Here is a 23,618-nt window from a genome sequence, read left to right on the forward strand (position 1 = left end):
TGAGAAATGCTGTGTAGGTGTCCCTTGAGGATGGTATGAGTGCTCAGAGATGAAACAACTGTTTTATGAGAAATGTCCTCCTACTGATATCTGGCTCGTTTTGTCCTGTATCAATTGTCTGCACGAATGTGCTTTTTTTCTTAAATATTTGTTCATGCTTAGTTACAATTGTTACAAATACTGAAAAATAGGAATGTATGATGTTTTAGTAAAGCAAAACAGATAATTTTTGGGTTGAAGCACTTGTTTTTCTAAACTCTCTATAAAAATTTGCCTGTTAAGAATAAAGTGGGACAAGCTTATTAATTGTGAGATTTCACCATTTCCTTTGATTTTTAACTTAAACATTAGTCTTGCTGCTTACGACATTTTTCTCCTGATTCCCAAGCACCAAAATCCTGGAATCTGTCATGAGAATGCTTTAATTTGTGAGAGAGTTCCCGAGACGTAATCCTGAATACCAGAAGGCCAGTAAGATGTCTGAAATAAAATAATGTTGTTAATCAGTAGCAAAGGGAGATGTTTTTCTTTTTTAGATGAAAATTGATGAAGCTTAATTAATCTCTCTCATTTCAAAGAGTATGATGTAAGCTTTCTAATTTGAGAGCTTATAACCTAGATGGTTTATTCTCTGGGTGCCCACACATGAATTTATCACTCTGCCTTTTATGTCCAGTGACTTATTGGTTGCAAGGGAATATGAGAAGAAATTTCTCTGGGAGATAAAAAAAACCAATCATGTTTTTTTCTATGGCTGCGGTCTGAGGTTTTTTGCTTTGTTTTTCCTCAAACAGAATATTCTCTATACATCTCTGCTGTATTTTAAAGGCCTAATTCTGCCGCTGTTACAAAGAACACAGATGTGCAGGTTAAAGGCAGAGTGTACCTTGCTCTGACATTTCTTCTTCTGCCCCAGTGCATTTGGAAGTGGCTTGTAGAGCTACCATTTCTTTAGCTCCAAAAACGAAAGAAAAGGAAAAGCAACTGCTGGAGAAGGGATGGTGAAATTAACATGAAGAAGCCTAAAAAGAATTAAAATACTTCTCTTATTTGGTTCTCTGTTAGAAACTGGTGTTTAGTGATGTTGGGCCTGGTTACAGCTTACAGGTTTTCTAGAGTGACTTCTGATCCTCTTGGGGACAACAGCTAATCACACATCCATCTCTCAGCATGATGAGTCTTAAGCATACTGAAAAATAATCTGTTTGCTTCTTCTAAAAGCACTGTGCAGGAGATTAAAGCTCAAGGGCTGTGTGTGGGAGAATCATAGCCTGCTTTCAAATGAACATCACTGTGGGCAGTCCAAGAAAGCAGAAGGAGTTATCTTTACAATACATACACTACATATATTGGCAGTTTATAATTAAAAATATTCAAGCCACTTGATTTTTGCAATGTTTTTATTCCATGTTTTTATCCTAAGGTTGTGTTAAAAGTGGGTAGCATGTAGTGAATTTTGGGTTCATTTTCCACTTTGGGGGAAAATGTAAGAATGGTTGAAAAAGGATATTTTGTTATCAAGTGCTCCATCCTGAGGCTCTCTGGGGAGTTCTGTTGTTCATAAAGCTCAGTCTTGAATAAAGCAGAGTTCTGTGCAGTGGTAATTTGCACATTTCACTTGTTGGAGGCCAATGAGTAGAATTCAGTTTGGTCTTGTTTTTCTCTGCTCTTGAAGTACTTCTAAAATGCCATGTTTTGCTGCAGTTTGTGTTGTCATTTATGATGTTCATACTTTAAATGTATTCAAATAATTGCACATGCAGTTTGTGCATCATTTAAATCAACGATCTGTGTGATTCCTAAAAACATCTTTCACTTCCAAGAGCACACGGAAAACAGTTATATAAGCAACTATTTCCATTCACTTCATATGCTTGCATTCTTCATTTGCCTTTCAATATAGTTTTTCTCACCTGCTGATGGAAATAATGCTGATCATTGCTAGAACTTCTTCTTACATGAATAACTAGTTGAATATAATATAAGGTCTAGGAACTGTGGCAGCCTGGTGCTGTCACATCTGCATAAATGGTGAAAAGAAGGTAGGCAGTGAAGTGAGAAGTTCTGTTACTTGCTAAATAGTCAAGATGGAGTGCCAAGTATGAGTAATCATAAAATGCCCTTACAAGCCTAAACCATTAGCAATTAAGTGGCAGATAAAAGCCGACATCCATAAATGTGAAGTTACACATGTGAAGAAAGATTATAAAAGTTTCCAATCAAAGTAATGGGCTTTGTACTAACTCCTGCCTTTCTGCCCCAGAATGAGATCTGTAGAGAATTGTGTTTCTCTTAAAAGGCCAGATGGATAATCACTTGTGGAAAAGTAAAATCAATATTAGGAGATGTTGGGACAGGAGAAAACCAAGTAGAGAGCTCTCTCTGTAAAGATCCACCTTGCAGTTATTTCCCCCTCACTTTACAGGACATAGAGGTTCTGGGAAAGTTTCAGGAAAAGGGCTGTTAGAGCCATCAGGACAAGGAGTGGGAAGATAAAACTTTTCAGCCTGGATAACAGGTGATGACCCAGGTGGGCTCTGATAGTAATCTAAAAAAACATTAACAGCTTGAAGGAGGCAATAGGTGTTTATTGTCTCCTCTTTGGTGATGTTAAAGGAAGTTGGGGGAACTGGATTCCAAACAAACAAAAGATGATGTTTTTTCATGGAATGGGTAGTGGAAATACTGGAATTGCTTGCCATAATGTCCTGTAGATGCTAAAAATAGACACAGATTGGGAAAAAGTACAAAGTGCTCTCAAGGAGCCTTATTGAGAGTAAGTGAATGGAAAAAGGCATTTGAGGAAAAAATCGCAATGTAAAAATGAAAGAGGACTGCACTTGGTTGCCCTGCTTTTCCTCTTCCTTGGACACTTAATTAAGTCTCTTGTAGGCAGAATAAGGGGTCTTTGGTCTGATACAGCAGTTTGTTGGAAATATTGTGTTTCAGTTTTATGTCAGGTATGCACATGCTCACATTTCCCACGATTACTGCAGTCTCTCTGTGGTAAGGGCTTCTTAACATTTCTGAAGTAAAAAGGCAACATGTAGGGAAAAGAGCAGAGATGAAAATCAGATATTTTATGTAACTGCTAAAAATGAGTGAGAACTTTTGTGGGAACAAGGTGGGAGCACTTTCGCTGAAAAAAATGGATTATCCAAGGTATGTGTTGTGATACATCACTGGAGTCTTGCACTAGAATATAGCATTGAAAGTCTTAATTAATTAGTATCTAAATTACATATAACTAAATTCTGGTGGGAAGGGTAATTGGAGATATTTTCAAGCTGAAATAATTAACTGAGCGAATGTGGGGCGTGAATAGAGAGAACATGTATTTGTACATTATAATTATTACTAATGCATTTTGAAATTGAAAAGGAAACTACTTTTGGCTATGTATTCACTTTTGTTAAAGGTAATGATCTATTAAAGGTAGTTTTGTGTTCTGCAGAACTTATTCAGTGATGTAAGTCAACATTTTGCAGAGTGAATGCAGATTAGTGGTATTATAATGTCATCTTGAAATTGGGATCTGGTAGCATTGCATGATGGTTTAATCAGTGGGTAGCTTATGCTTTGTAAGAGATGATTTGAGCATCTTTGATGGGCTGACAGTTTGTAAAGGTGGCTGTAATGAACTACCAGGTTACAGCTTGCCTGGAGTAATTGAAGCACCTCATCAGACACTCAGCAGCCACGTTTTTCCTTATCACACAGCTTGGGTCATAGGCTTCACATTACTTAATAGACACAGGATGGAGATATTATTACAGCAGAAGAATAGATAATATTGAAGGAGATTTTAGATTGTTGAATTCTGCTTGCTAGCATTTAAAGGAGTGTTTTTAATTCTGCAAATTATATGCTTGTGATTGCTGTGGAGTCATTTGTTAATACCTCAAAATTAGAAAAATTTTTACTCTATTTGGTAATGAACATATTGCTGTAGAAATATATTAAAATAAATTTAAGACCATTAGCTTTTCTGTTTGTGAATGATATTACCCTATAATTCTTGTGCCTTTCTTTCTTGCTGAATCCATAAGAAAGCTGTACACTATCAGTGGAGTGATGAACATAATCTGTGCCAATGCCAAAATAGCAAATGTAGATGGTCATGTTGATAGTGTAGTCAAAAGTGTGACCCATGCACGTGCCTGCATTATCGAGCTACTATCAGTCTGATGAGCTCATTTGCCAATACCAGGGAAAGTAACTGATGTGAAAAAACACCAGTAGTTTGGTGTATGTAGCATCCCTGGTCTCTAGGGTTTTGATTTGATTATTTTGAATTGGTGAATATATGCTTTTAAAAGAAATCAACTGTGCAATTCACACACACACCACCCGGCTGACTGGAGAGGCTTCAAATAACATCTTATTAGAAGAATTTTTACCTTTTGAAGTGTTTGTTCTTTCTACAGTGCTATAGCTTTACTTTCCTACTTAGTGTTTTAATACAAAGGAACTGCTTGGAATGTCACTTCTAATTTTAACTGTCAGCTTAGTTCTTGACTTGATATACTTACCAGTAGGTTCTCTGCCTTGCCTCCAGGAGCAAATCTCCTATTGTAAAATCAATTCACAATGACACACTTCTTCCCCCCCACAATGGTACATCAAATCATATCTATAGGAATGCAAAAATAGCTCAAACCTTATGTTCTCTTTGACAGCTTCAAAAGTTTCTTGATGCTTTAATTTTCTAAGTTTGGGGACTACTCTTTAGCAATTTCACTGAGATATTTAATTCGTATTTAGAAATAATTTGTCTCCTCAAATCACTGTTTTAAAGCAATTTCCTGATCTGGGGTGGTGGTGGATGGGGTGCCTGTTGACTTTCTCAGTGTTTAGAGAAAGATGTAAGAGTTTGTCTAGTTGCTGTTGGGCATCTAGATTGATTCAGTAAGTTCTTATAACAATTATTGAATAATACCAATGGCAGGAGTAAAGATCCCTAATATATTATGCCTTATCACAGTGGTACAGATCTGATTTTGATCATATTTTCCAAACATAAAGACCAGATCATTGAAATGTCCCCTTTTAATAAAATAAAACCCAGAAAAATAAGATAATAGCTAGTCCAGATGAGCTTATGTACCTAAAATATGAGAAATTGTGGCTCTCTTTGGGTGCTGAAAAACAAAGCTGACTGTTTATCACATATGCATAATGGTTTCCTTGATTACAATTTTGTTATCTAATTTGTAAGTTATTTCCTTGTTAGGTTTTTGTGTGACGGACCATAGCACATTTCATCTAAATGATGAAAAGTCTGCCATGATAGTAATTCTGAGGATATTTTTCTTCAAGTTTGGATATGGGAAATGTTTAGCAGCAACAGGTGCTTTATTTTCTGGCATCCTTATGCTCTTTCATCCCTTTTTCTTGTTTCTCTTTCTGTTCTCTTTCACATACAGAAGTAGTAAATACATGTCCTCTGCTCAGTGTTCTGGATTGTGCACCTTGGAAAAGCATTGACATTGTTTTGAAGCTGTAGCGTTGCTTCATTGCAGCTTGCACTGCTGCAGAGAGGGGAGTAACTTGTCTCTAAAGAGGCTCTTGAGCTGCAGCATCTGCGGGCTTAAAATGCAGAGAGCTTGAAATCATCATCTTCTCTCTTGTGTTTGCTGTTGTATGTCAACTGCATTGTGAGACTGCCTGCACTGAGACACATTGTCATTAATTGTTTGAAAGCTATTTTTGCTGCCTGCTTGCCAATTTACTTGTATTTCACACTTGTCATTCATGTACAAATCAAAACACTAACTCTTTCAGTCTTGGCACTATAGAAAACTACACCGAGGCTGTGATTGCTCATCCCTTCTCTTTGCAGACACCTGAATCACCTGAAATCTGTGTAACAGGGAGTTGCTTTTCTTTGCCTACTAACATATATCCATTTACCAAAGTTACATGTTTTGGAAGAAGTGTTAAGTCTGATGATTTCTCATGTTTCTGTCTTTCATCTTTGGAGCATGAATGTCACAGAGGAATGATTTTTCTGCAGGGATGGAAGGAGGAAAACAGTTCAGAGTCTTTTTATGTAGTCACAGCTGAGTGTTAAATGGACTCAGACCTTCATTAACTTCCAAAATAAACTCCATTTGGTCATATCCCCACTGAAAGATTGCTTGTAGGAACGAGGCTGCATTATCTACATTTCAAGGGAGGGCTATCTGAGAGACTCTATTGGGGCTTTGAAATTTAAAGAACTAAAATAGTTACCAGGATCATTGCAATGGAAAGCTCTTCCTAATTAGTCTGCTTTCTTTTTTTTGTTGTTGTTGGACTATTATTGCCTGTTTTCCCAAACTGACTTTAGCTCTTGCTCATAAAGACCTGGTAGATGCTCAAAGAATGCCTCACTCTACAGCACTTGACAATTGCTCCTGGGGTTGCCATGTATTTGTATTAGCACTGACTTGCTGGATTCTATAAATTAAAAAGCTCTCAACAGAGCGCTGGGGTTACTATCAAAACTTACAGCATTGTTTCACTACTTTGTTCTTTTCTCCCTATTTTTTTGTTTTAAACAATAAGATGGGGTATTTTTCTGTCTGCAGAACAATACATTCCTTTAAGTCCAGCCCAGTCTGAATAATTTTTCAAAGAAATCAATTTACAAGTGGTTTCTAGATAAGTTTTTTTTCTTGGTATACTCCAGCTTGTCTCTTGAATTCTGACATATTTCAATACAACATAGTGTGGTTTTTTTCATTCTTCTCTGTTTTATTTTAACCTTTTGTTTCCTTTGGATGTTGATTTGTGTTTATTAACTGGGTTTGGAGTATTCATTTAGTAAGTGGTAAAAGGTTAGAAAGAATAAATAGAGAATTTTCAAGGAAATCCTTTTTATGCTCTCTGAAATGTTTTGTGTTCTGTTACTAGTCAGTCTTTCAGTCTTCTTGTATTGAATTTTCACAGTTTTGATCGTGAAAGACAGTGTATTTCTGTGTAAGTAACGGGTCCTTTTGTGAGAAAAGAAGGATCAAGACATCTACTTGAAAATGAACATGAAACCCTTAGCAAAAATAGTCTGGTTCTGGCAGGTCAAACCAGGCAGCATAGATACAGAGAAAGGGGTAGACAAGAAAACTTGTGCATGTTAGGCAAGTGTTATAAATATCAACTGTTTTATGAAGTCATTCATTAGGTGGCAGATATGTGAAACTCAAGTTCAGACTTTTTTTTTTTTTTTTTGGTAAAATTGCTGCACAATATGAAAAATCTCATCTTTAGCATCACTTGGAATAAAGTACCACCTGAGGAAGGAGTGTTAAAACAAGCCTTTGCATTAATCTCTGCAGAATGTCACTGAAGTAGGGAATGAGCTCTGTGACATTCATGTTGGGGACCTGGAATGAAGGGAGTGTATGGGTACATGTTCTAAGGGTTATTTGTTACCAGATATTAGGGATAAAAATGGATAAGAATTTTAAGGGAAAAAATATTAATCCTGAGGGAGTGATTGATAGCTTCAGTCTTCTGAAATATGAATCACACTTATTAACTAGAAGAGTTTGCATCTTGTCTGCAAAGCACTCACAAAAAATGATAGTGGTAATTTGTATCCTATTGCATTCAGCAATAGGTCCATATCACTTAATGTCATTTGAATTGCATAGGCAGAGACCATATTCGAAGTTTCAAGTGCTGATAAAGAAATCCCTTTCAGATAAAAATTGAACTGGAATGCTTTCTGTAAAATTACATGTTATTTTGTTCACTTGAAAATATCCTAGTCTTTGAATAGAATCTGACATTTGATTCAGCCTTGTTAGGAAATATGAGAAAATATGAAAGTTTGAATGAGCTGGGCTTGCCTGACTTGCTGAGGAATGAAGTGTCATCTAAACTTTCTGATCCTGGAAGTATGAAAAAAACCTTCTGAAGTTACTTTTTAAAGTTTCCTTCGGGGTCTTTTCTTACAGTTTATTCCTTTTGTAACTCATTGAGCTGAAGCAGGATGGCACAGATCAGTAATTAAAAAATGCCTTTATCCATCTGCCTTAGTGATTTCTATGCTTTGTTGTCTTTGTTATCTCCATGTCACTTCAGCTGTGAACAGCCAAACAGAGGGACTTCCCAGTCAGGTTCCAAATCCTAATGTTTTGCCATCTTTGTTTCACAGAGTTCTGATGCCTCTGAAGTGGTAATCCTGGAGCGCTGCTGGGTAGTGGAATTCAGGAGTAAAACAGATGTTTCAGTAGTTCTCAGTAAGTAAGACATATCTCAACGTGTTCAATGTGACTTTTATTTTTGCCAACAAAAATGAAAATAAAAAACTCAGCCATCCAGGCATTGGAACTTAGCTAAAATTTTAACTAAAATATATCCTGCTGTCTGTTCAATGCATACATTTAAATACTGGTGGTCTCTGAATTCATGCTTACAAAGAAAATCCTAAAATCAAGTGGAAGTCATGTTATCATATTCCTCTGACAATAAATAAAAGTTTGAGATTGTTTTCTCAGATATTTTGTACGATATGAGGTCTATGTTGATGCATAGTCAATGCATCTTATTCTTCAGTAACTAATCATTGCTAAACTCCACATTAAATGACAGGTTTCCTGTTTTTTTTTTCACCTCCCTATCGATTCTTCATGCATAAAATTGTTAAAAGCAGCAAAAAAAAGCTATCTCATATAAATCAGAATCCTTGTTTTAGGGGAAAGATTTTATTTGGAGGAAGTGCTGACAGTTTGCTCTGCAGCAGCCACTTAAATAGCCTCTCTGTTAGAAATTTTTTATGACGTGGATTCTTTCTGATACCACTGCAGAGTTTTGAAGTCCTTAGAAGTTTGCCATTTTCTGTTAGCTGTGATAGCCTAAGAGAAGAGGCAAAAAAGTTAGGCTGCATTTGTGGGCTTGATGGATACATTTGCATTCAGTAGAAGTTCCTATTATCTATTTTTATGCACCAAAACCTCTAGCTCACTTCTAAGAAAGTGTTGCATTAATTATACTGATTTTTGTCCTCACCTGCTGAAGTGATTCCTAGTGGTTGGTCGTGTTTGAGAAGGCAATGACTTAAATTATATTCTTTGTGGATTTTATCCTTATCTGGGTTGTATTCTGGGGAATAGCTCACATCTTTCATCTTTTGTAGGGAACGAAATTCTATGTTTTGTGCCTGATGTTGAGCCACTGCATCAAAAAGTATTTCTTTCTGGGTTTGGAAGCATTGCTTTCCCTGACTATAAGAGCTGAATGTTTCCCATTGACTCTCAAATTGAGACTTTCTAATTGTGCCCTCAATGAGTCCAATTCATTCATAGAATTTCCAGCTTTGAGCATAAATACAGTAATGTTAGTTCCCTTCTGGCACTCCTTTTACAGTGCTTGGACACAATGCTGCTGAACTGAACCCAGAATACAGCTGTAATTGCTGACAGGACTCCATTAGCTTTGAAGCCTGCAAACAGGACAGTTTCTGTGGCAGTGACAACTGGCAAGTCTGAAGTCCAAAAGCTGGGGACTTAGACAACAATGAATACTGAGTAAGCACTGCAGGCTGCTTGTGGAGGGAAAAAAGCCTGTGAATATGTGTGGAGGAAGAAATAAGCTTGTATAATTAGGACCTAGCTGAGAGACACTTTCCAAAACCAAGTTTTGAGGGTTGGTGGTGTTTCTGTAGGAGCCAGGGGTAAGGGTGGCATTCTGCACATCCTCTTAAATCATATTAAAGGGGAAAAGAGGAAACAGTGTAGAAAACTCCAGGTAAACAGAGCCCCAGCAAATGATGATGAATACCTGGGGCATGACCAAACAGAAGATAGAGGAAGAGACAGACAGGTAGAGGAGAAATGTATTTCAGATTTGGCAATTTTCCCATGCTGGAGAGCAAGGATGACAACCTGGCTGATGATTTGTTGGATGGGAAAAGAAAGCCAGACTATTATGAGGTATTAGAACAAAACTGAAGACAAATGAAAATGATATACAGTGTACTGAATGAGGATAAAATACTAAAAGAAGTGAAATAATAATCCATGTACTGCAGCATAGAATAAAATTCAGAAGACAAAATGGGGGAGAAAAACAAAACTCAGGAGCTAGGAAGAGAGCCCTTCTATCAGTAGGGGCTTTGACCATGAAAAGGTTGTTGTGTAGTCACAAGATCAGATCCATTGGCTATTGGGAGCCAAAAAAAGCTGTGGAATGTCTATCCGGGACTTCAAAAGATTGAGATGAAAGCAGGATAGGAGGACAGTCCTGCTCACAATGTCACATTTCTTGTGGAACTGATTGAGGAGAGTTGTGCAACAACACAGCAGAAGCTCCAAGAGAGGCGCCTGTGAGATTTAACTTATGGTGGTAGAAGGACATTTTCTTCATCTCTTCAGTTTGGAGCTGTGAAGGGAGATTGGAGAGAGCCTTTGCCCTGAGTGGTGGGTTGAATCCTAGGAGTTGTAAGAGTGAGAAATGGAGCCTGACTTGAGGAAGAGAACATAATGAATGGCAGTGGAGTAAGCATGGAGGGAAAAATAAGAACATTTTTGTGCAACTTGTGATTCTGTGGAGCTGCTGATCACCTCAGGGCCCTGAAATACAAGAGCTGTACAGAAGTCAGAGTAGATAATACTGCAAGGGCTTCAAGTGCAGTGCTCTTGAAGCAGCCTAACTCAGAAGGTTTCCAAGTGGACCATGGAAGGAAAGAGAAGGATTAGTTAGGTGAGCTTTGACTCTGCATGTGACTGATGGCTTATGTGCCCTTCTACTGGGAACTGGTCACCATTAGCAGGGCAGGGTGGTCTTGGGGTCCCTGTTGTGTTCCCCTGAAATGGAGCAGTAGGAGCTCTGTGACTCGATGTTCAAACTGCCCCCAGGATCAGTCTGAAGTTGATCACAGAGCCTCATGCACATACAACTGTGCCTCCTTTCCTCCATGTGATGATGCAATGCAAAATTGGGAATGTCCCCAAGAGACACAGGCACAGTGAAATGAAACCAGATGTGAGAGACAGCATGCAGGCACAGCCTTCTCTTGATCTGTAAATCACTCTTTCAGGAAGATACATTTCTTAAGGACTGTATTGCATTACTGTGTGTGGTCTCTTAGAGTTAGGGAGGTAAACATCCAGGGAGGGCTGGTGAGGAGGGTGGGAGGGACAAAAGGAAGAAAACAGCTTTTTGTAGAAGGTCAGTCAGCTAAATCATGTTGCAAGGAAAATAATAAAAAGGGGTCTGTATGTAGGAATACCCCAGAGACAGCAAGCATTCCCTTTTGACATTTGTAGTATGCAAGCCACTTAAACTTGGGATGCTTTTGTTTCAATAGTGGTGGCTTGGAAAAGCAGGTCTGGATCTCCTCTTATTTCAGAGATGGAATAAGTGAGGCATATGGAAAGATTTCTCTTGCACATCTAGGCAGAGAAAGACCTCTGAATTCCGCCTTTCTTAAGGCAGACTGATGGTCCAGCCAGAGATATGAACTGCTTCCATTCAGCCAAAGCAGTCCACTGCTTGGCAAAGGCCACCCTTGGAACTTTCAGTGAGTGCTGCAGTGTATTTGTTCAGGGTTCTTGAGATACCACTGTGGTATTCAAATATTTGTGTGGTTTGCATTGCTTCCAGTACAGGTGTGGTATTGAATGAACGGGTAGAAGCAGTGTGGCATGTGTGGAAGCTGACAGGTATTAAAAGAAACAGTGCTGTACTGCAGTAGTCAGCCTGGGGCATCGTGCTATATTAATTTCAAATACTCACACTCTTGGGGAGGTTCTGTAGGGACTTAAATGGAGCTTATAATAGTAACTTATATAAGTTTATTCCAGCATTGCGAAATGGAAAAAAAAATAAATCACTGGAGATAAAAATTTTAATTAAATTCTTTATCTTTGATGGAAAATATAACTTCCAAAGGAAGATTAACATAGCATCATGAGTAACCATGGGATGATTTCATCACTACTAATTTGAACATGAAATGCATCAGCATATAGAATTCAGACAGCTTTGTGAATTAAAAGCCTCTGATGTCTGTATTAGAAATATCCTGCGGATATAATTTACGTATCAAAGCTTCCATTCTACTTTTGTTACAGCATATGGTGGTTAGCTGTGATGGTGCTTTATATTTTAGAGTGTCAGTGACTCACTGATATTCTTAACCTTTTTCCTCTGCTGAGCTAGCAGCTGAGCTGAGAATCACTTCTTTACTGGTGTGTGTGAAAAGAGACAGACAGCCTTTAACCTGTTGGAACTCTCTTATTTTGCATGTTAGCATAGGAGGAAAAATAGTGATCCTCTAAAAAAGTTAAGGCTGTCATTGTGGATGTTGACCATGATCCTTGTACATTTTATTAATTTGAATGATCCCAGTAATTTCTTCTTTGTCCTGTTAAACATGATGGTATGCTTAAACTCTCATGCAGGAAAATAAAGCAAGCCAAATAATATCAGTCTTCCTGTCACCTGTACCTGTTTAGCAAAATAAACCAATAAAAATCTTCTTAAAAAAACCAGAAAGCTAATAGCAAGTGAATAAAATGTAAAACCAAAGAGGAAATGTGTTTGTTTTATGTTTTTATTTTGAAAGCCTTTACAATAAACTGCAGTCTTTTGAAAGACAAGACTCTGGTCCAATAACTGCCTAAAACTTTCTGGTGAATTTACAGAAACCTAAGTTTCTGTGTAAAAGATTATGATTAAAATTGCAATAATATACTCTTAAAATTTTTGAAAAATGTCACTCAGACCTTTTTAGCAAGAAATTTGTTTTCATTTTTAAAACAACTGAACTATTTAAGTATTTAGAGGGAAAAGAGGTAATTGCTACTGTTAAATTGAAATATTTGGGAAAAATAAATTTTATTATGAAATAATGTCAAGAAGGAAAAGTTTTCTGATGATGAAGGAACTAACATCAAAATACAGTTCTAATTTTAGGTGGTTGGCTTGGACTAGAAGAGTCTTTCTAGTGCCACTGGCAATGTGTCAGCTGTTTGTGCTGTTTGTTTTTTTGACAGCAGTCCTTCAGAGCAGGAATATTGAGTTACTTGAGTGGCACAAATCCTGTGGGAGCAAAACTTTCTATGGTGACTTCTGTGGGAGAAAGTGTCATTGAGACTGTGCCTCAGCAAAGAGTTCTTGGTCAACAGACCAGAAAAGGTTCTGTGCACAGACCTGTTTGCTTTCCATTATCTGCTTCCTCAAGTCTTGTCTTCCTTTGGGTCTCTGCTACTGAAATGAGGAGCAGCAGCAAGGGATCAAGATGCAATGATATATAATTTTCCTTTCAGTTCAGAACTACTAAGTCCAAAGTTGGTTCTGCAAAGAAAACCAGCGTGTTCAATTTTTTGAAGGTTTTCTCCTGGGTTTATGAATTTGAAACGGCCCTGGGGATATCCAGCTTGAAGAAGAGGATTATTGTTCTGCTATTGCAGATGGACAAGTAGATAGAAAATTTTCTTAATATAGTATGTTCTTAAATCTTATGTCATCCTGCTCAAAAATGATATCACAACAGTAAAATTAGGAGTGCAAATTAGATAAGGCACTGTTGTTGAGGTCAGCAGTAAATGTTTGCAAAAGGTAAGGGGTTTTTTTCCAAAACTATTCATGGTAACTCCTGTCAGCAGAGCAGTATAGCAAAGGGTGTTTGTGTTCTACAATAACTTCTTAGCAGCAAAGTATGAAGTGCTTTTGTCCACCTATGAAGTACTACTGTATTGAGGTTTATTATTTATATTTTTATTAATTAATTTATCTATTACTTATTTAAATGTCATTGTTCTAATAAAACATGGAGTAACAATTGTTTATTTAATTACGTATATAACTCTTCTGGTATGTCTGCCATTTGTTTGAGGCCTTCATTACATTTGTGGGTCTGTTAGTTTCATTTTGGGGAAGATTCATATTAATTTTTTTTCCCCCTACTGATAATTAGAATTATATGTCTTAGCTTGTTAGGGAGTACTGTAGCATCTGATTTAAAATAATAGTTATCAACTATTTGAAGGAGAAGAGCAAAGAGATTGATTTTTATTACATAAATAAACCTGTGTGTTCCTTTAGTGCAACTTTTTTACCAGTGTGCATTTTTCAGGATGTGCTTCCTCTGGCAGGATGGATTTTGGTACATAAACCTTTCAGTACCTAAAGGGGGGGATCTGCACGAGAGCTGCAGAGGGAGTTTTTACAAAGCCATGGAGTGATAGGAAAAGGGGGGATGGGTTTAAACAAACAATGGGCAGGTTTAGATGAGTTGTTAGGAAGGAATTCTTCACTGTGAGGATGGTGAGGGACAGGCACAGTTTGCCCAGAGAAGTTTTGGTTGTCCCATTCCTGGGAGTGTTCAAGGCCAGGTTGGATGGGGCTTTCAGGAACCTGGTCTAGCTGAAGGTGTTGTTGTTCCTGCCCAGGGGCAGGGGGATTGGACAAGATGTCTTTAAGGTCCCTTCCAACACAAACTATTCTGTGATTCTTTGCATTGAAACAAAATAGCTAACTTACCTACTGCTGCATCTTCAGAAGGAAACTTTTTACAATTGCAGTGAGGAGTATTTTTCAGGCATTTTCATGTGCTTTTCAGAATTTAACTCTGCTGTCAGAGTACTCTGAAGAGCTAAATATAGCAGGCTGTAGTGTTTTGAAGTGATAGTTTCGAATGAATTTCCACATCTCAAAACTGGCACCTGTTAGATCAGAATACAGTGAATTATGCCCACTCCTACTGCATTTCACTCTCCATTTCTGGTTCTATGCGTATTAATGATGATTCAGTATGCCTTTTCATCTTGGCAGTCTGATTTTTACAGCTAAGAGGTAAATATAAATAGCATGATTTCAATTGAAAAACATCGATTTCCTCCCAAAGCAGATGTTTTTTTATCTAGCTAGTGGTAGGATATTTCAAGGCAAGATTACTGTTCCTATTTCCATTTAAAGATAAAGGGAGAAAAGAACACCTTGGTATATTTGTATTTTGACTGTTAAGTGTTGACTCTTCTCCAACAGCTTTTCTTTCATTAAGGTATTTTGTCTATCCAAACTGCTTTTATTAAAATTGTCTGTGCTTTTAAAGGTTGAAAGGTATAAGCAGATGTTAATTTTGTGGCATGTTTCTTGTGTGTGTGTTTTGGTGTCTTTTTTGGGGCAGGGAAGGGGTGTTCAGCTTTTTGTTTGCTTTTTTTGTTGTTTGTGACTGCTAGCTAATTTTGATCTTGATGCTGGTTGATGGCATGCTTTTTCTTTCCTTTTGGTTTTCCCACTAGTAGCTCCAAAATGCTATGGGATGTAACAGAGTTCTGACTCACTGATGTCAGTGGCAGAAGAGAGTAGAGCACTCTGCTGGTGCAGACCTTACCAGAGCAACAGAAATGTTATCAGCCCTTCTACATACTGGTTTTTCTGAAGCTCATCAGTCATCCTTGACAAACAGCAGAGCTCAGCTTGGTCAGGTTTGGTCACTCAAGAACAGGTCTTGTGTGAAAACAAGATCTAATGAACATCTACAGCTCCCTAAGATTTTTGATGTTCTTCTCTCAAAGATTGAATACCTTTTTATTTATTTTTTTTTCTGACTGAGCCAGGGCTAAAGGCAAGCATTTGAATCCTTATTAGCTTTTTATCTGCCCCTGAAGCAGATGTTTCCACTTTGTTTATCTTTCCAGGCTTTCCTCATGAAATCTATGGTCCAACTGGTACATGAAATGTTACCCAGTATTTTTAGCAGCATCTGCAGCTGCACTGTTAGACGTCTTTAGACCTAGCCCAAACAAAATACTTGTCCCACCTCCACAGGGATTTGTGTACAGTTTTTAGAGCCTTCCAGACTTGAGGTTTCATCTTTTATCCCCTCCATAACCATAAAAGCATAGGTAATTGTAACTGGCAGATGCTCAGTTTATGAAGTGCAAACAGGTTTAGAATAACATGTGTGCAAATGCCCAAGGTTAGATACTCAAGGTAGTAAAAGGAATTTAAGTTCATATTGTATAGAAAAGAACTTTTCTATGTTGTTTGGATTTTCAAACTAAATATGAAAACCTTTGTGCTCTGTTTCATACAGTGATATATGGCTGATTTAGCTCAGAATGGTTTTGATACCCAACGAAATACTTCAGTCCTTGTTAATACAATAGTAGAGGTGTTTTATAGAGTTTTATGTTTCTAAATTAGTTGGTAACTTGTTTTAAAGAAGCATTGATTTTCTTTCTTACCCAGTTTGCTGTTTTTGGTGTGTGTTGCACTAAATGTCACGTTGAGTTTGTCTCTGTGAAGCCATCTATACTGCAGAATTTTAAATGCCTAAGAGGTGTTTTTTCTTCCTGTTCTAACCTTAATTACCTGGATTCCTTGGGAGCTTCAGCTTCCCCCCCTCCCCCGACTTCTTTTGTTCTCAGAAAATTTGATCATTAAACAATTAGACTCCAGGCAGAACAGAAAATGACACGTGGACAATAACGAGGTCAGAAGCTCCCACATAAAACCTGTTGAATCTTCACAGAGGAGTTAGGTCATGCTAAATTATCTGCATGTGTTCCTGATCTGTATGCTGGCAAGGATGAATGAGAGGCTGAGTATAATGGAGATCTTTAATAGAAGAGATGATGGACACATTCATTCTGATGAATCCCAGTCTCTGACAGAACCGTGTCTGCTGCCCTGGCTAAATCAAATTTTGTCAAGTTAGCAGCTCTGAGAGCTGTCTGCTAGGCTGCAGAATCTGTGCTGGAAAAGTATTTCCCATTTTTGGTTTGATTCTGCCACCTAATTTAGCCATCTGTTAACTGATTTTGGAACTCCTCTGTGGATATGTTTAGTATTGCACTGAGTCTGAAGGAGCTGGGCTTTGACTCCAGAGGTGGATGGGGCTGCATGGTTCTGTGGCCATGAACATACCTGTGCATGTGGTGGTTTTGATTGTTTGTGACATCAGTATTTCCATCATTCCCACTTTGCAATCACAGTCCCTAAGAGCTGCTTTCATGTTTTCTGAGTGCAGAGTTTCAGGGTGGAGAATCACGTCTTGACCTTGAAGCTGCATCGAAGCCAGACTGTGAATCCTGGGCTGTGGCACTGGGAGAGGCGAACTCGGAAGGTGTGCAGAATAAAATCCAGCAGCTCCGGAGGCTGATCATGGAAATCAAAGAGGAGAGATCATCAGATGAAGCACAACAGTTTCTCCCTTCATCCCAGTTAGACAGTCTAGGAGAGCCCCAGTTTACGAGTAAGTGCATTGACTCATTTTCTGGAGTGGTGCAATCAAAGTGACCCAGTCTCTGTGGCAGTTCAGATAGTGTCACAAGCAGGGTTCAAAATGCTGTTCAACTCCTTGCTTGTCCAAGTGCAGTTTAGAGGAAATAAACTGATGAAAATTGTCTTCAGATTTTTTTCCCTTGTTACATTTTGGTTTATGCATATAACCTTCAGAAATGTGTGTTTCTGCGTTTCTGAGTTTTTCTCTATTTTATTCATAAGACGTATCTTTTTTTCTCTTTTATGTGCTATATGAACATATGGACTACTGTTTAAAATATAGTCTGACAACTTTGATAAATGCATAAATCTTTAGTGATACTTAAACTAGTATCACAGATTTGTTCTATGTGATCTAAAAGCACTCTGGGGATTTGAATGCAAGTAGCCATATGTTGAGTTGCATTTGGTGCACTGGAGTCAGCAGACTGTATTTCAGTTGCCTGGTCACTTAATCAATTCTGTATCCAGCATATTCATGAAGGTGTTTTAAGCCAATATGCTACTGGCAGAGATCAGCTCAGAAATTTGTTAAATCTCCATAAAAACCCCCCAAAACCAAGAAACACTTTTTTTTTCGTTTTGATCTTTCTAAGCTCTGCAGCTGTAATTCTTCTCACACAGATGTGAATGAATAGCTACACTAATGAGAATGGTGTGAATCTAGATTTAGCAGCATTAAGGTTTTATGGAGCAGACACAGCTATAAGTTAGGGGTGGTTTTTTTTGTTTGTGGGTTTTTAAAGTTATTTTTTTAAATACAAATCTTATTCCAACTCAATCCTTCCCATCTGACCGATTTCTTCAGTATTGACCAATAATTAATAATGCCTACTGGGAACCATACAGAAATGTCAAGAAGAGAGAGTTTAATTTCTACAGGTTCATTGAAACTGTAGTTGAGGTCCAATTACTTTCTGTATTGTGTGAACAACTCAGTCTTATTCACCTATCCCTCCTTGCTTCCTGTGTTTTTCTTGTTACATCTCTATGGTTCATTCCTTTATTTTAGCACAAGAAAAGATTGCCCTTTGCAGTAATATGCAATAGAACATAATTCCACAATGAATTAAACTGTTCCTGTTCCTGCCACTTAATAAGAGGAATTAATGTACTTATTTTCCAACAGAAAGAAATTGAGTTGACTTTACAATTTTTTTGTAGATCAATAACAATATTTTACTATATTAACCTGATTTGCCTACTTTCACAAAATATAAGGTTTGTTTCTAATGTGATGATATAGCTACTAAAAATTACATTTGAGACTTAAATTTTTTCCAATGCACACATAGCCATTGTGACTGAAAAATCTTACAAGTACCCATCCATGAAAGCCTGTTTTTTTTTCCTAGTTTCCTTTCTTTCCATTAAGAAGCAAGTCTTCTTCAAAAGTAGGCTTTTTTCAGGCAAATATTTCTTCCAAGTTTGCTTTGACCATGAGTTTTTAACACAAAACGTTACTTTAGTGGCCGTGGCAGTGATTATAGGCAACTGGAAGTTTTACTATGTATTAAAAAGCAAGACATGAAAATCAAATTATTTCTAATTTTCTTTTTCTTGACTTTTTAAGGTATTCAGAAAATTGCAAATGAGCCAAAGTTGGAGTTCAGTCTTGGTAAGATATAATTTTGAATTTTTGAAACTGTAATGGCTTGTCTGTGTGTGAGGAGTTTTCACATATATAGTGTTATACAGTGTAACATGTGACCTGTTTAAAAAAATGAAGATCTAGGTGTGAGAGGTGCCTCTGCAATGTCTTTTGAAATGCTGATTTTCAGTTTCTTAATTGGTTGGAATGGCTAAAGGTTTATTGAATTATCTAATGCTGCTCTGCTCTGTCAGGCTGAAAATCTGCCCAACAGCTTTGCAAATGTGGTTTCTGAAATACTAATTATTTGGAAATAGACATTTAATTTGAATTTTTTGAAGCAATATTCAGATAAAAGTACTTTTGCTTTAGAACAAACTTTAATCTAAATGTGATATTATTTGGTAGTGAAGAGGCAATGTAAATATTTGCCTGACTTTGCCATTTTACACTTAATGTAAGTAATTGGTATATGAGAACTATATATTGCTATAGTATGTAACAGAATTATTTTGGAAGGTGTTCTATCAGCTCAAGCTTCCCCCTCCATTTAGAGGCTACAGAATTATTCAGATTGCTCAGTAAGTCAAGCAATGTAATTGAATAATGGTATATTTGTAATACAAGGTCAAGGAGCACAATATGTCAGCCCAAACTGTGCAATGTAAACTTGGCTTCTCTTCACTGTTCTTTCAGTGCAAAAACTTTGAAGCCTTTTAAATAGTAAGTGAAATAATTATTTGCTGGAGAAACACTAAACACAAGGGTTGCATGTGGGAAATAGGAATGATAACTAGGTTTATTTGATTAGTGGCTGGACTCTCTTTAGGGTCTTTGCCAATTGAAATGATCCTTTGATTATTCCCTGCTCCAGTGTATGGTAAAATAACACAGTTACAAATAGTGTAGCTTTTGAAATATTTGATACTATATACTGACTGTATTCTGTACTAAAACTTGTCAAATTTGTTATGATTTTTACATCCATATGACCTGCAAATATTTATCTGATGTTATGTTGCTGTACACTGAGAAAATTCTACTCAGTGTTATTCAGTATCTGTTAAATTTACTCTGGTGTAAAAGCTTTTATAACATCTGTTGCAAAAAAGTTTAAGAGGGAGAGGGAAATAGAGAGAACTGTGAGCAGAATATTATGTACTTAGACTCCACTATTGTGAGAATTTAAATAGTCTGCCAACCAATATCCTTCAGAAACCCCAAACACAGTAAACAGGACGGCATCAGTGATGTGACTGCAGGTTCTGGTTTTGCCCTTTGCATTTTTGAAGCCTCTTTCCTGGCCTTGTCCTTGGAACTGGGTTACACTCGGTTTGTGTGCTGCTGCAACTAGGGTGATTGAAAAGCTTATGCCTTAAAGCTGTGCCCTTTGGGACAGACTCAGTTCTATTTGGTACAGCCATTTTTAGAATACCTTAAATTTTATCTATGTGTTTATATCTGTATGTCTTGTAAAAATTAGATAGCTATGGCATTACAAAAAAATTGTTGAGTAAGTCATGGGGTTTTCTTCTGTATAGACTGTTTCTGCAAAAGTTGTTATAAGCTGGCATGGAACAAAGGGCTCATTCTCTGTTGGGGGAATCACCATGGTATAATAATCGTTAAGAGCGGATTTAACTTTTCTGTGCATTTCTATTTACATTTTATAGGTGATGTGACTGTAGTATTTGGGCAAAGGCAGTAATTGCAGCGTTCCAGCAATAACAAACTCCCACAATGACTCTGGAGTAGTGTAGGAGAGGGAGGAAGGCGCTACAGGCGCTGACTGCAAATTAGATCAGCAGTGCTTCAGGAGAAGTTGCTCTCTGTGATAAATGTGCCCCAGCAGGCAGAAGTGTAAAAACAAAGTAAAGCCATTTTCAGACTTGTTTGGGCTCGTGCTGGATGGATCTCTCTTCACTCAGTGTCAGTATTTGTATTATGCATTGGGCTGTTTCTAGTAGGCATTTATGTTTTGTGGTTTGTTCTGCAGCATTATTGATTGAGTCATTGCAGCCCTGTGAGGGATCTTATGCACTGGCTGCTGCTCAGGTAACAAATAGGAGTAGCAGCATAAACCTCTTGGTTTTGGCTCATACTCCTGCCCAGAGTCATTAAGTCAGGGAAATTTGGCAACACAGGCAGTTGTATAAAGGTGATTCTTAGTGTCTTGATCATTAAGTAGTACTAAATACTTAAGCATAACACATTTGCATTAGGGGAATCCACCTTTAGTGACTTAACAGTCAATGATATTATTAGCAGTTATCCTTCTTACTGGAATATCAACATTCCCATGCCAACACTTGCTAGCTCCAGCAGCCCCAGTCACCAGCACTGTGCTGTTTGTACAAATGTGCAGCAGACACCTCCTGCTGATGAGTGACACTGGATCCATTTAGCTGGGAAGGATGCACGTGCTGCATGGCCCAGCAAGTTAAAATTCCCCTTGCAAGGGCAGCCAGTGGAGATGCCCCTGGGCTTTTCACCTGGCTACTGGCAGGGCTGGAAGGGACTGGGGAGCACCACTGCTGCTGGCAGGCCGAGGACACTGCTTGACTGACACCATCCTTTGAGGGATTTTGTCTAATTAAAGACTTGGCATTCACTGTAGCTAATCCAGGACTTCCAGGATCTCTCTCTGAGGTGAGCCAAAGCATGGGAAGCAGGGATGCAAGAGGAATTTGCTGCAAGCAAGCACCACAGCTATGATGTGTGCCTGGCTGGGGTAACCAAATCTTAGGGCTCTGCAGAGACATTTCAGCTTGATTAGGCTTGTATTTGGCATTTAGAATTTGGAAGGCAAATCTAACAGTTAATGATGTATAAAGCTGGTCTCTCTAGCCCTGAAAAAATGGCTTATAGAATGGCCTGTAATTTTGTTCATATTCACTGTATAATTAATATTATTATATTAAAATAGCATACTTTCACATATATATGTAAATAGACATTTGCTTATATTGATTGATATACAGTTGATATACAAATGTCTTGAAATATATTTTTAAAATTTTGACATCTCAATTGTAGTTTAAGTCTTGTCACTTGTTGGTCAATAAATAACATTCAGAAGTGCAACTTCAGTAACCAAAACAAAATATAGCTTTTAAGTAGTATTTGGGTGCTGCCTAATACATGAGTTTTATTTAGGGACATTATATCTGAATACTGCTGTTCAGTGTTTGAAGCTCTGATAATTAAATATTGAAATAATATTAAAATTCTTCTTAGGGTTTTGTATTTTGTTCCAGTAGTTAGCTTGCAACATCCTATGTCTGTAATACTCTGGAAAGCATTTTCTTCATAAAATTTCTAAATATTGCCTTCTCTTATTTTAAAGTTCAATAAAGTGTTTTGGTTTTTTTTTTCTTTTTCCCTGAGGATAAAGCAAAGAATAAAACTCACCTGAATTACAACTTTCCACTGCAATACACTCAGCATTTTCAGGAGTGTGCCTGTCTTGTAACATAACTTTGGAGTCAGAGCATACTTTAGACAAAGATTTTGGAGTTTTATATTCCTGGGGACTCTTTGGAAATATGTCTTATTTCTGAACCTTGTAGCTGCTGCTAAGTTTAACTTGACAAACTCTCTTTTGTTTGGCATTTTGAGTGCCTGTGTTCTGTATGCAGTTCCATGAAACATTAGGAGGTAAGATATGACAGCCTGTGCAGGGTGCTGAGCAGAGCAAAAGGAATGAAACCAGATACTGGGCCTGAATAACAAACCAGTGAAACTGATAAAAATCTTTCCCATGACTTTGAAGTGTGCAGGGTTAGATCTTATACAGATGTTTATTTTGAAGCTACACTTCTTGGTTGTTTCTCCAAAATATCCCAGCCCTTGAGTCCCAGACCTAACTAAATATGTTGTGGGTTCCTGACTTCAAAGCAGCTGTGCTACATCAATGTGAAGTATGTGAGCCCAGCTGAAGTATGAGGTAATAGTCATTACTGCATGTTGCTGAACACTATTGTCAAGTTTTCAAGAGCTTGTGTTTCTAAGGGTATTTGATAGTGAGCTGCCAAAGCAGCAGAAGGAAACTGCAACAATCAGAAAAATAAGGGAGCAAGGTGGAATGAGCAGTTGGTGGTCAAAGTGCTTAAATGTGAACTCAGTAATGAACATGATGTTAATAGGGAGAAATAAATTAGAGAAAAAAGGGAAATGAGTTTTAGTTACTCTCTGAATAACTGACACAATTTTAGTGTTTTTGCATTTGTCTTATTGCTTACAGTTGTGAAGAGAGGGCAAGGGATATGGTGGTTGTAGTATGGTAATAGTAACCAAAATAGCTGTATAGAAAGGAATGTCTCTACATATATCATGGCATACTCAGGTGGTAATTTTAATGAGAGCACCTGTCTGACATTTCCAAAAGTGCTCTTTTTTTTTTTCCATCTATATTAGAGCAGGGAATTTTGATAGACTGTTCTATTGTTGAGTAACCTCTAGGTACTTTTCAATGTTTAGAGTAATGTAAATCTTGTGATTATGTTTTGACAAAATCTCACTAAATAGTGCACAATTCACAGAAAACTTGGGCAAGTACTTGAAAGAATTAAAATTTAAAATTTCTAGGTTGCTTATTCTTTTTACCAATTAGTGGGTTGATTAAAAAAAAACAGTCTCTCTGTCAATGCAGAAGATTTTATTCTCCAGGATCTTATTTTTCCCCGACTGATAGTGTGATGCCATCCTTTTGGGCAAGGTCTTGAAGCAGATTTAACCCTGCATACTGAACATAAATGGTATATTGATGCTGCTCAAAGAGCATGACTAAACGATTTTTCCAATTCTG

At 37.5% G+C, this 23,618-nt stretch overlaps 1 protein-coding gene across 6 annotated transcripts in view; it reads left to right on the top strand.

The window, feature by feature from the left end:
* The window catches only part of INPP4B (inositol polyphosphate-4-phosphatase type II B), a 294,269-nt gene that overhangs the window by 89,571 nt on the left and 181,080 nt on the right, over nucleotides 1-23,618 (top strand). For all 6 annotated transcript variants that reach the window (XM_088164137.1, XM_088164138.1, XM_088164136.1 and 3 more), the window contains exons 2-4: nucleotides 8,141-8,225; nucleotides 16,967-17,191; nucleotides 18,794-18,838. In XM_088164137.1, coding sequence (XP_088020263.1) covers nucleotides 17,101-17,191; nucleotides 18,794-18,838 — 136 coding nt within the window. In that variant the 5' untranslated portion in view covers nucleotides 8,141-8,225; nucleotides 16,967-17,100. The remainder of the gene's footprint in view (nucleotides 1-8,140; nucleotides 8,226-16,966; nucleotides 17,192-18,793; nucleotides 18,839-23,618) is intronic.

Source organism: Sturnus vulgaris, chromosome 4 (genome assembly GCF_052056855.1).
Source record: "Sturnus vulgaris isolate bStuVul1 chromosome 4, bStuVul1.hap1, whole genome shotgun sequence".
Lineage (NCBI taxonomy): Eukaryota > Metazoa > Chordata > Aves > Passeriformes > Sturnidae > Sturnus > Sturnus vulgaris.